A 13,457-nucleotide genomic window follows, 5' to 3' on the forward strand; every position below is an offset into this window, starting at 1 on the left:
CTCGGGGTTCTCTTTTGGATAGGACATCAGCTCTCTGGACTTTTTTGGACCAGTGAACAATACCAGTGCTTTGGTGAAGAGACTGTGTTAGGTCTCATATGTATTTTGCATGGGGGAACACAGGGCTGAATGAATTAGCTGTGTTTGAAACACTTTCAAATCCTTCCCTGACCTCCATGGGGATGCTCAAAATGCTTGTTAACCTTTTTCTTTTCAGTCCTCCATTTGAGAATCCACTGACTCTGCTGACTAGATAGAGCAGGAAAGCACGAGCTAGTTCTACATCAGCTTCTAAAAAGAATATATTTATAACCCTCCTGGGGACAGCCACAGTCCCTCTCCAGCTAGTTGATGCATTTACAAAACTGGGCACCAGCTTGGTTATTAGTTGACAGTTGAGAAAATAGCCAGTGTTCCCATGTAGTACTAGTAGGGGCTCAGAAATGTAAGAGTGCCTCTTTCCCATCACGTTTTTATTCCTAGTAGTGATGCTACTATATATATTTCTAAATTCCTAGGATTAAAGTTGCATTCATAATGATGTTTCTCTTTTCTTGAAGGCTATGCAGTATTGATTTTGCAGAGGCATCGAGTGGGTGGGAAATACCTCCGTCCATGGAAAAATTTCCATGTAAATAAAGTTTATAGGAGGTTTGCTTATCTGTTGTTTTGGTGGGAAATATTTGGAATCTATGCACAAAAGCTTGACAAAGAAAATAGCAAACAGATGCTTTTTATGGAAAATGTTAATCAAGTTGATACCCTATATTTTCAGAAGAAAAACTCAACACGTTTTTGACCCATCTTTACAAACCTCTTCTTCATAGTCACTTTATCATGTTTCATTTGCTTTGTAATTAAATGTCCTTCTTCTTCTTGGCTTATGGAAATACTTCAGCCATAATTGGAAATAATTTTCTGTTCCTGAAGAGAAATGATTAATGTGTCAGCTGTCCAAAAACATGTCAAGTAGGAGTATCCCCACTGGGTGCAGCAGCAGGTAGAAGTATACAGGGCAGATGTCAAGTCTTCTGTAAACTTTCCATGGGAAGGAAACTTTTTTTGGAGAATTGTCTCATTGGTTTCTCTGATTTAAAGCTTCTGAATTCAGAATGAAGCTGATTAAATGGAACTGTGCCAACTGTATTTACAGCTATTCTTAATAGCTCCAGCATCTCACGTATCCCCCTTTATTTACATCAGAACAATGCAATATGCATTGCTAACTCTTTTCTGCCATTGTAGGAATGCAGGATTTCAATTACCTCAGCAGCAACTGCTTTGAAATCACAGTGGAGCTTAGCTGTGAAAAATTCCCACCCGAAGAAACTTTGAAGGGCTACTGGGAGGACAACAAGAACTCCCTTATCAATTACATTGAGCAGGTAACAAAAAAGAATCTGGCAAAACTCTAGTTACTGTACATAAAACTTGTAAACTCTGTGCTGTGAGAACATCTAATTCAAGATTTCATAACAACCCGATTGGTGCTCCATAATTCTTATGGTAAACCCCGTGTGGTCTTTCTAAATATGCAGAATTGGGGAGAAGAAAGATAATACTATAGTATCTCACTTTAGCTGTTGTAGACATTTAATTTAAATGATTTGTGTTGGTTTCCTCAATGAAAAGAAATACACATCACGTGAGTGTATAATTAATTCCCCCAGCACTGGTCTGTATACTGAGAGAGATGGATTGCCCTCTGCAGATAGGAACGTGTGCGTACAGATGTGGGATGAATCACTCTGGGTGTGCAGAGACCCCACACAGCTGGATTAGGCTGTAGCTGCCTGGCACTTCAGTGTCATGTCAGGGGACATCTCTGATCCTGGTTTTGTAGATACTCTGCAGCTCTCTGATTGCATGAGCTGCTGATACTCAACACAGAGCTATCAGTGCGATGATTTAATTAACAATTACACAAAATCTGGTTAGAAGTGTGAAGTGTAGTCATGAGTTTAGTGTGCTAATGCATTTTTAGAAGTTAAAACTCCTGAAATAGATCTCTCTGTGTTTTGGGGTTGGGTTTTTTGGTTTTTTTGTTTGGTTTTGGGTTTTTTAATCATTTCATGTCAGCGTAACAAGCTGCACTGAAACGATGTTTCCAAGCACTGTGGGAGTATCAAATTTATGAAACCTGGATATTGTAGTTAAAGATCACAAATATATCTGATATCATTAATGGCTTCACACCTGGGACTTGAAATCAGAAACATACTTTGTTAGCATAGCTCGTCAATTAATACATTAATTTCTTTAATAACTTATTTGTGCAAAAATGCTTTAGTTAACCAGAAATTTGAAGTATCTGACTATTTGAAATGTTTGAGTTACACTGTTCTGTTAGTAAGTTGGATGTGGGCTGAAGAAAAAGCTGTACCTGCCCTGCAGATTTGTACCCATTTATTATGGGATCCATCTCAAATTGTTAGCTCCTTTGCGCATGGGTTAATTTTCTCTGATCATGGAGAACTATGGTGTCACTGCATTTTCAAGATTACTAATGTGTAAGAGATTATTTTGCCACCTTCCTTTGCTCCTGTGGAACTGCTGGCTTTATCCTTGAATTATCCTTGAAGTTCAGATGGTCTATCTGGCATTGGTTGTTATCCTCTTACAGGGTAAGAGGCCCAGCTCTATGCTCCAGCTCACCCGAGATTGCAGAGGACAGTGCAAATACGTACTTTCTGCTTTCCTGAGCCGATCGGTGTCAGGCTTCTCCCATAGTGTAAATTAGAGGAATCTGCTGAACTAAATCATAGCAGCTGAATGCACCACACAAGTTCATAAAGGGGAGCATCAAGATCTCAAAGTAAAATTTGTGATCCACAAGTCTTTTCAAATATCACAGAGCCAGAGAGAAGCCTGGACTCCACAGCACTTCGTTTCCAGGCTCCCAGTGAGATGCATCCCTGCACGGGTTCAGAACGTCCTGTTCTCCCCGGTGCTGGGAGCTCCCCATTTTGGGCTGGGAAGGGGCGGTTGCCCCTGAGGAGCTCAGTGCTTTCAGACCATGTTACAGAAATACCAGCAGGACTGGTCTCTCCACACACTGTGGTCAGTCAGCACTTTTGCTTCACGTGTTGTGGGAAGAGGCAGATTAGGTACTGCTGGTGCTGTTGCCTGGAGCGTGTTGTGAAGAGGCAAGGAGGAGCTAGGGCATGGCCCACCGCTGCCTTTCGCTCACAGGCCATGTGGTCCCAGCTGAAAGACCTGGATGTTTTGGGTGCACAGTAATGCTCAAGCATCTCACACAGGGATTGCCAGTCAAAATCCAAGTGCCCACATTTAACCTTGTTAATGTTTCACCTTTAAGCAGTTGTGTCCATTATTAGCCCTAAAGTCTTAGTTGATGCAACTTTATCTTTCAGAGCTTTTCAGTGCATTCATTAATCCCCGGTGACAAAGGCTTTCCAGTCCATGTTCACATATATTATGATTTGCTGCACCTTTCTGAGAAATGCTTGCATTGCACAGAGAGATTGGTCTAACTGTCAGCTGAATTACGTTTCCTCTTCGCTGTTTGTTCTATTATGATGTTTAGTAATTAACTTTGATAGTGCTCAGCCTGTAGACCGTGGGATCCATAACATGCATTGTTGGAGACACCGATGGATATGATGAAAATGCCATCTACCCTTAAGAATTTTCCAGTGATTTCCCATGCGTTACTGACTTTATTTATTTATTTTAGATTCATCGAGGAGTGAAGGGGTTTGTTAAAGATCTTCAGGGCAATCCAATAGCAAATGCTACAATTTCTGTGGAGGGAATAAGCCACGACATTACATCAGGTGAGCGTTGTGCCTCAGCAAAACAAGAAGTGCTGGAATATAGTGCTTCTCCCTCTACCTGGCAGCCTGGAGCCATTTCAGAGCTTATTAGCTGAAGCTTTAAGGGAGCGAAATTTTCAATAAGTTTGTTGCCTGCAGGATTTAGTGAATCTTTCTCTTGTATTGTGCTCTTAAAGTAGCTGGAAACTAGTTGTTTGATCTTTGTGGGGGTCTGGTGTGAATTGGTTCTGGTGGCTTTTGGCTATTTGTGCTTAGTTTGTCTTCTGATTTGTGGCACGAGTTGTGTTCCACAGCTCTGCCAGGATTTGAAGTCGTGTCGGCAGTGCCATTTTGAGTTTGAAGGCTAAATTGTCGTTCAAAAGTGTTATATTACTTAATGTTGCAATCATACCTTTTGGTATGTAAATTCTTGCCAGATTTTCAGTTTACATAACTTCCTCCTATGATGATAAATTCTCTCATCTGTTTACAGTTATGTGACCTTTTTTTTAGAAGAGTGGTTCTAGAAGAGGGAAGTATCGTGTTGGTATTCATATAAAATTGTGTGTCACCTCTTCAGTGGTGGTGTCCTTTATTCTAGGAATGAATTCAAAGGTAGCTCGCACAGTGCCGACTTGCAGTCTTCCCTGTGGATCTGATACTTTCTTAGTCTGAATGACAATTTCTTTTGTTTGCACCAGATAATAATTAGAAAAACAAAAAAAAAAATGTCATTGCTTTATGCATGAAGTTACATTGTGGTCGTTTTCTCAGTGACATGTCTGACTGTACTGTTAGAGGTGCAGGATACTATGAAACAGGACTGTTAGACCCTTCAGGTGGCTTTGGTTTGTATTTGTTCTCACTTCACCTGCAAAGAGGCCAGCGTTTCCACCAAGCAGAACAGTCTGTGATAGCATAGCCACTTTCTTCCACTGTATATAAGAAGGCAAAAAGTATGGTGGCTGGAAATAAATTTTCAGGGATAATAAAAAGGGAATAAGCTCTGCAAAGCAGTATTTTGGGGTATGAGAGTAATGCATATGGTACTACAGCTCATTCCTCTACAGTACAGAAAAGCATCTAATTGTGAATTCTCTCACATCATTGTGTGTGTATAAGCCTGGGAAGCATGGATTGCAAAACACTGAGGAAAACAACTACTTGAATTTTAGCACATTCAAAAAGAAACATAAATGTTCTTTGGCTTTTTTTTTTTTCCTTGCTCCTTTGTTCATGAGTTAAAATTTGTTCCAGTGCCAGGAATTAAAGAGATCAATATCGTAGCTCTGCAGCAGTATTTTTTTCCTTTCTGTTTTGTGAAGAGAAAAGTTTGGGAACAACTGGACTGACTACTGACGTGTTTTGACCATGTGAATTGCAGACTTTTAAGTAGTATTTCCCACCGTGCTCTGTGTAGCTGCAGACATGCTGAAAAAGCATTTAGGGAACTGGCATTAAGAGCATGGCTAAGGCTTTTAAGTGGCAGTGCTAACTGACCTTTAGAACAGGCTCACAGTGTTTTCTGGAGATCGAGACATGCAGAGTGTCAGCCTGTGACAAGTTAGACAGTTGTGTGCGGTTGGTGCAGGGAGAATCTGAGTCTGTGAAAATGGGAGAGGGTCATATCTAGAGAAGATGATGATGCATTTTTATTCTGTGACTGAAAAAGATGATCTGCAGTAGCACTCAGTGCAGTAGGACCTTAGTGCTTTGACCTTATTGGATCAAACTTTCATTTCTTTGTTTAGCTAAACAGTGGAAAAAAGCCCTAGACGTTGCCTGGATACTGAAACACATAGGTGATGCTTCAGGGGTGATACATGTGCAGTATTCTAGGAAATGACAATTTATAGCTTCCTCTGCAAGATAAACTGCTTCTAAAGTGGGATAATGTCCCGTATTGTCCTTTTCTTCAGCGTGCTGGAGAGCCTTCAGCCTCAGCGGGCAAAATCTTTCATGGAGGCTACAGCACAACTTCAGAGTTTAAATCTGCGTTTTGGTTAACAGAAAAGAAGAAAATCTGTAATGGTGTATTTATACAGCCCTTACAGAAGAAACCGTTCAGACAGACAAAAGGAAAGGACTGACAGGAATGCAAAAGGCTCTGACAAGATATACGGTCCCTTCTTAGCTGCATAATGAGTTTTATACATATTTATTTGGATTTTTTTCTTCTGCTTCTTCTCTACAGCCAAGGATGGTGATTATTGGAGATTGCTTGTGCCTGGAAATTACAAACTTACAGCCTCAGCACCAGGCTATCTAGCAATAACTAAAAAAGTGGCTGTGCCCTTTAGCCCTGCAGTTGTGGTAAGTGCTCGTGTGTTGGTTTATCGTCTATAATTTATGAAAAAAACCCTCTTTATTTCTGTCATGCATGGTATACATATAAGCAGGAGGTGATTTTTGAGACTGTTTCAGAATATGCTAATTTAGAAGTCAGTCTGGAAATCTACTCTTCTAGTACTTGCTGCACAAGCCCATGAGAGTAATCTCATTGTAAACTCATTTCATCTCCTACTTGTCTTACTTAAAATGAAAAGACACAGAGAAGGGTAATATTGAGATACTTAAACTTTTGTTTTATTGATTAACGTGTGACTTGCCAATCAGAGAGAACATTTAAAGAACATACTGAAATAGTGCAGCATAATAAGGAAGAGATGTTGAGGTTTTCATTGAGACCATATATTTTTAATCTTGTCAAGTGACTACCTGCATAGGTTAAAACCAGTGTTCAGCTCTGCAGGAACAGTGATGGAGCACTGTTCTGTGTAGATTCCCAGCATGTATGGCAAGTAAGATCTAGGCTGCATCTAAGAGTTTAGAAGCATTTTTTTCCATCAAATCCTGGGATATACTATACTTGCACATCATATCTACACTAATGAGCCGTGTGTCAGGAAAGCTCCCTGGATCTTATTGATGGCATAAAATTGAATACGTTTTGATATGTTAGGGGTCTGCATTGCTAGGTGTTAGTAATATTCTGAAAATACTTTTTACTTTTTGCTAGATGATTTATATGGCTGGCAGTTTTAATTTCAGTGGCCCATATTTTTTAACATTTTTAGATGTCAAAGACTAGACAGCTGTCTGCTTTCTTTTGGAAATTTTGTTCACCTATGTGCATTTTTAGATAAGTTTATTTTACTGGTTTGCTAGTATTACATGTATTAAAATCAGCCTTGAGACACTTCGAAATAAACCTAGCCTAAATGGAGGTACCTCCCTAAGCCCCCGTGTCTGTGTTAAACAACTTCTTTCAATAAATGACTCTGAAAAGCTTACACTTCTCTCTTTCTACAAGCCTTACCAATGTTTTTAATTGTTTCCCTCACTCAGGTTGATTTTGAACTGGAGTCATTGTCTGAAAGGAAGGAAGAGGAGAAAGAAGAGTTGATGGAATGGTGGAAGATGATGTCAGAAACACTTAATTTTTAATTGAAGATTTTGACTTTACAGCTTTTAATCTATTATATGTTGACTATAGTATAATGTACTGTGGAAAGTCCCCAAATTCTAGATTTTGTGCACTTAATTAACTTTGATTTTTGCAGTCATCTTTTGTTTAATATGATTACAAGTAACTACTAGCTTCCTAGCTAGATAAGTTATTAATTTTCTTTCATATTATAGAAAATTTACTCTTATATACAAATGAGAAAAAAATGAGTGAATGTCTCTGCAGCCTATATGGAAATACAATCTATTGTGTATTATTTGCAAGTTCAGAATATGTAGGTTAACTCATAATTTTAAAAAAGGAATATGCTGTAGTCAATTCCCAATACTGCCAGAAATACTTGACAGTGCATAGTAGTAGACAGTGCTGTTTACTGAGTTCGATAATGGATGTTATTGAAAAGATTTATAATAACAGTGTGCGGTGTAATAATGTTTTACAAGGATTAAAATTCAGTATAACATTTTGTATGTCTCTGGTGTTGGGGCTATTTAAATATGTAAGAAACATAAGCTGACTTCATTTTAGTAAGCAGAAGGAATCTGCATAAGCTCTTTTATTAAAAATGTCATGGAATGAAGTCAGGAAACAGAGCTTTATTCCTTAAACTGTTGATCAGGTTTTAATTATTTCTCATTAGTTATTAACCAAATGAAAAATTCTGAATGGGCACAGAAGAGCTTGTACAAATTGTTAATATGCTGCTTGTGTGTGTTTTACAGCAAGAAAAACCCCCAACATTTCAGGTGATGTCTGTTTTAATTAGATAACTACCTTTTCAGCAATCTTTACATGTGTCAGTGGTGTCTCGATAATCAGCTGAAAGTTCGTATATGTTCAGGGAAAGCTACCAATACATTACAGTTTCGACAATGAACTGGAAGTCTACTGGGAACATGCATTTAGTCTCATAACCCAAGAAGGGCTTTGTTTTCAATTTTGTTTTTTCTGCTGGTTAGTCATGGCTACTACTAGAAGCAAGACAGAGAAATGAAAATTTTTTCAGTGTGGTGAAATTTTCCCCAAATACTTGAAGGTGATACAAAAAGCAACTTTGATTTTAAAAGATCCTTCTTCCTTCCATTTTTTTTAGTGTGCTTGAATTAACTTGCTTTAGTATTTTGTTTAAAATGAGTGAAATTTGCAGAGTCAGAGAATACACATGAACTGTAGTGGGTGCAAGTTTGGTATAATTCTTCTGAAACCACTGCTGGTATGCTACTTGATAGCAGCTAAGCATCTCATCTGTATGACAGCTTACACACTATTGCTGGTCTATTTTAATTCAAGATCAGGTGTTTGATACAGATTTCCTTCCTCTCTTTCTTTAGTATCACTGTCTGTGTTTTGAAATTAGCATATTATTTTAGTTGATGCTGTAGGAATTCGGTACCAACCAATGATGTACTGTCATGCTCCTGCCATAAGTGAAAAATCACCTGTTCAGGTGTAGGATTGACGTTTACCTCCTTTGGGTATTTAAAAACCTACTGAAAGTACTGTTGCCTGAGAACTTGAAATTCTTTAATAAAAATAACACTTTGTCCTTTAAATTAACAAGCTTAAGGTTTGACACACATTGATAAATTGAACAGCAATAAAAAGGCATAAACGTTCTCTCTCTGATGAAGAGTTTGCTATGTAACCTGTAGCTCATTTGCATAGTGGATTTTTAATTCCAAGCTTCAGGGGAATTTCAGTTGCTGTAAGTTGTTATGGAGTGATGAACTTCGGATCTCCATTGCGATGAGGAACCTCTGTGGCAAACAAAGAATCTTACCTGAACGTGTCTTGATAACCACTTGTGGCTAGCTGTGTGCAAGAGTGTGCGTAAAGGATGCCCAGTTACACCAACTCGGGTGTTAATGACAATTGGAAAGGCTAAGATGCAGCACAAAACAGTGTATGGAAGTAACGATTCTGTTTTCAACTGAACCAGGTAAAATCAAAGTAAACAGGCTAAAAATTAATTAAACAAGAGACTGCTGGCATGTGGGCAAAAGGCTACATTTGTCTTGTAAACTAATGTAATAAGGCAAGCGTATATTTGTACAGAACATCCTCTCTGCCCCTTCCAAACCTAACAGTTTCTATCCAAATGATGTTACTATGTGGCATGATGCCTGTCATGCATCCAGTCTTCCTGTGTGGTGGATTGTGTGGCATAGTTAGTGCAGACATTACATCAAAGTGATCTCATAACAGATTTCTAATCTGTACTTGTAACTTGTGTGTGAGATCCTCTGGTTTACTGTTTCATGTGTTTGCAGTTAAATGTGGTGTCCCTTAAATGGTCTCTTCATTTTGCTCTAGGTGACTGCCTGCTATTACTGGGCTGAGAACAGGTTAAAGTGATTAAATGTTACAACACCAGAACCACTGCCACTGTTCTTGCTGTAGGTAAATATCCTTAAGAACAGCATAGCCAGGACTCTCAATTAATTCATTCATTATGTAGCTTTCCTAGCTGAACTGAGCTGTGTTGTAGGACTGTGTATGTTTAAATGGAAGATTAAAGTGTTGTGTGATGCTGAGCTTTTGGTTAAAAAGGTACATGCTGTACTATTGTACAATAAATCTACAGGTCTATTTAAAATGTAAAACGTGTGAGTAATTTACAGGTTCAAAACTTTGGCTGTGCATGTCTGTGAAGTGTGCAATGAACATCCTTGCTGAAGTGTGTGTGCCAATTAATCTGCTGTTTGAACAGAGAAATGAGACTGGGATTAATGCTGGTATCCTGTTGAGAGCCATCCATAACCCCTTAACTTTGTGCCAGAGCATCCTCCTCCTGGTGTGTATGTCTTTCTAAGTGCTTTTTCCATGCAGGTTTTCAAGTCAATTCATGGATGAGAATGAGATGCTTTGCATCCATGCGGTGTCAGTTGGGACAAGGCATACACTTTTGTGTGTCTCTCACTTCCACAGTATTAACAAATTATTCTTTTTCCATACCAATCATTAGGAATGGAAAGCACAGTCTGCACTGTGTTTAAAGACCTGTGATGCTACACATTCCTTATAACTACAGTGGTCAGGATTACAGTCATGCAATCGGTCAAATAGAATCGCTGCATCTGAATTGTTTCCCTGTTGCGAGATTGTAGTGTTCACATTGATATATGTGAATTCACATACAGTCGTGGCTATTTCTGAGCTGATAATAACATACATTAAAGTGTAATTTTAAACTGATAGGTATATAAGAAAGAATCGCTGCCAGGTTGAGCTTTTTTAAGCAGATCTAACAGGTGTGTTAGGAATATTCAATATAACTATCCCATGAAATGAAGAGGTTTCAGAGGAGGATGACAAGTAGGTTTAGAGGAGCTGGGATTTAAAGTTAAAGGCACAGTTCCCAAGAGCCGGATTCTCTCCCATATCTCAGCTTAGTTTGACTCAGGCCTGTGGAGGCTGTAGAATAGCAGCAGTTTCACGATCACCTCTGTATGAATTAGAGCAGCTGTCTAGAGCTTGTAAGTCAGCCTGCTCCACGGGAGGAGTGCCTTGGTTCTTACCTGTAGTAAATCCAGGACCCAGACACATCATTGCAGAGCTTGCTTTCTGCCTTCCTGAATCTTGCAAAGAATTCATTCTGAATGTCTCCTTGCTGGTATTTCATTCCCCCTGTACGTTTCTGGTTATGTAGAGCTACATGTGCTGTGAATAATTTACTGCTTGTTAATTTGACTCGTAAGTTTGGTCATCGACACAGCCTCTCTTCCAGTATTTCTGACTTCTGTAATTAAACCCAGAAAACAGGAACACTTGAGAGATTTTTCTGAAGGTCATGCCATAAAACCCCCCAGTGGGTTGGTGTGTCTCCTGGTTCATAAGGGTTTTGAGTGAGCTTGCCTCAGGTTTCCATTTTCAAAGCCTGCTTTAATGGGAGAAAATGACAGCTGAGAAGTTGATGTAATCCTATGCCTCCAGGGGCTGGGGTTTTGAGACATATAGCAAGTATTGGAATAGGCAGTATAAAAATCAGATACTTAGAAACAACTGCTGTTTACTTTTACTAACTGTGATAATGGGAGTATATTAATTGAGTTAAATAGCTCTGCAGTGCTGATATTTCTTCAGCTCTTCTTATTTTGCCTCTCCATGCCCCAGGCATTGTATTTCAGCAATGACTTAAACACACCCATGATTAGGCACCATTTATCACAGTGCTAGATTTTCCCTGAATTAATGGTTAATACTTCATGTTATTGTAGCTTTGTTCTACTTTCATATTCAGTTAAGCCACCACAGATTTTTGTAATCGCACATCCCTCTGTGCACAGTGGAAATTGTCAGAGAGACTGAGGAGTTTGTCTCCCGTGCTGGGAATGTAGAGGGAATTTTGACATCTGGGAAGGCACTGGAAGCAGTTTAGTATTGTGAAATAAATAGATTTTATAGACCTTTTTGCTAATCATTCTTTAGTGAAGGGCTGAATAGGATTATGTGCCTATGGGATTCTAAGAGTGCAGTATGTCCATGCCTTTAGACTTCAGGTAAAGCTCCTCTGGAAAGGTTCCCGTTAGTTTCACTGAGGTTTTTATCAGACCCTCAGGCCTGGAGTCTGAGCAGTCAGGACTATCTGGTGCCAAGGCTACTCATTTTGTATTAGCAGTAATTGTTCTTCATCTTCTCCTGGAGAAAGGCACAAAATAATAAAGAAATGAAGCCCACTTTCACAAAGTGCAGAATTGGTCGCGGAACTTGTTAAGACACTGCAAGACCCAAAGTAGAAATAATGGAGATTAGCTGGGCCAGTGGCAACCTACAGCTCACTAAGCCTCTGAACTGCTGGAGGATAGGAGAGTAGCGTAGGTCACGGTGCCGTTTTTGTTACGTTCACCCACCGAGGGTGTGGTCAGGGCCATCTTTTACATGACCAGCTAGATGAACTTCTCACCTGGCTGTGGGTGGCAGCGACAGAGGGGCTCACAGTGCTGCAGTGCCGTCCGGTAACGTGAGGTTCCAGTTCATGGACTCCCTCAGAGGAGCACCTGCTCCGCCGGCCGCCGTGGTGCGTGTGCTGGCGTCCAGGGGCGCGGAACCAACATCCCTCCGCGTTCCAGCACCTCTGACACAAAAGGTAAATTAAACATATTTCAGAAACTATGGACAAGATTCCAGAGCGGACATGGCTGCCAAGAACAGTACGAGATCACAGCCTGGCTTCTCTCCCGTCAGCTCGCTAAAGTGGGCTCACGTGCTTTCCTCGGCCGCTGCCAGCTCAGCGGGTGTGTCACAAGCTGGCCCAGCCCGAGCAGCTCAAGGATCACTTGTGCCGAGGCCCATCAGGAGTGGATTACAGAGCTTTCTTGTGCCTAAGATCCTAAGTTTGCACTTGCGCTGGGAGGAGGGTCCCGCAGCATGGCCTGGTGTCCTGAACCTCGGGTCTCTGGAGCAGGGAGACCCCACCAGTAGCTTGCTCTTGGCCTGCATGCTTAGGTGTCTTCCAGGGAAATTAGAAGGCAGCTGCTACGCCTCGCTGGTGGTGTAAAAGGAAAGGTCTGGCCTATGCCTCGGACTCCGTGTCAGAGCATGGCAGGCAGATGGTAAGACTGGGAAGCTGGGAGGTGCTCGTGGATCCCGTAGGTTAGGCATGAACTTAGAAACTCCATCCAAAAAGGGATAATGGTAAACCCAGCGTCACCTTCTTTCCCCTCCACATTCAGGTAATTTATTTGAAGGTTTATCATGATAGTGATATTTATCCCTGTATATACATACATCAGCATGTCTGCTTTGTGTTTCCTGTGGGGTCTGGAATGCTTCTGAGTTTAAAGAAGTTTTGGATAAAATACAGAAGCAGCTTTGGGAGCAGGAGCAGGCTGGAAGACGTGCGCTAGCTGCCTCGTGCTGCACAGTGTTTGTCGCTGCTGTGTGGCAAAGGAGGGGCATTCGCTCCAGTCCCAGCGTTCGGTTTCAACAGATGTAATAAAAACTGTTGGGAGGCACTTTTTGCTGATGTATAGTGGGTGAAAACTTAGGGCCCAGAAAGCTCTTACTGCAAAGAAAAGGCTTCGATGCTGTAAAGTTTATCTTTTGGATTCGCTGTGTGCATATGTACATAAATGTGTGTGGGAGCAAAGGAGCAGAGCAAGAACGTACAGCATCTTCTCCAGGCTATTTTAGGCACTTACTTGCTTGGAAATCCTTGAATGCACCTATTCTGTTTGCCATAAAGGGAATGCAGGCTCCTGGTTTTATGGATC

At 40.5% G+C, this 13,457-nt stretch overlaps 1 protein-coding gene across 1 annotated transcript in view; it reads left to right on the forward strand.

Annotated features, from left to right (window-relative positions):
- CPE (carboxypeptidase E) overlaps positions 1-9,848 on the forward strand; it is a 58,238-nt gene extending 48,390 nt beyond the window's left edge. The window contains 4 exon segments of the mRNA XM_040601620.1: positions 1,246-1,385; positions 3,698-3,797; positions 5,971-6,089; positions 7,125-9,848. Coding sequence (XP_040457554.1) covers positions 1,246-1,385; positions 3,698-3,797; positions 5,971-6,089; positions 7,125-7,223 — 458 coding nt within the window. The 3' untranslated portion in view covers positions 7,224-9,848.
- The last annotated feature ends 3,609 nt before the right edge of the window (positions 9,849-13,457 follow it).

The sequence above is a fragment of the Falco naumanni genome, chromosome 1, assembly GCF_017639655.2.
Source record: "Falco naumanni isolate bFalNau1 chromosome 1, bFalNau1.pat, whole genome shotgun sequence".
Classification (NCBI taxonomy): Eukaryota; Metazoa; Chordata; class Aves; order Falconiformes; family Falconidae; genus Falco; species Falco naumanni.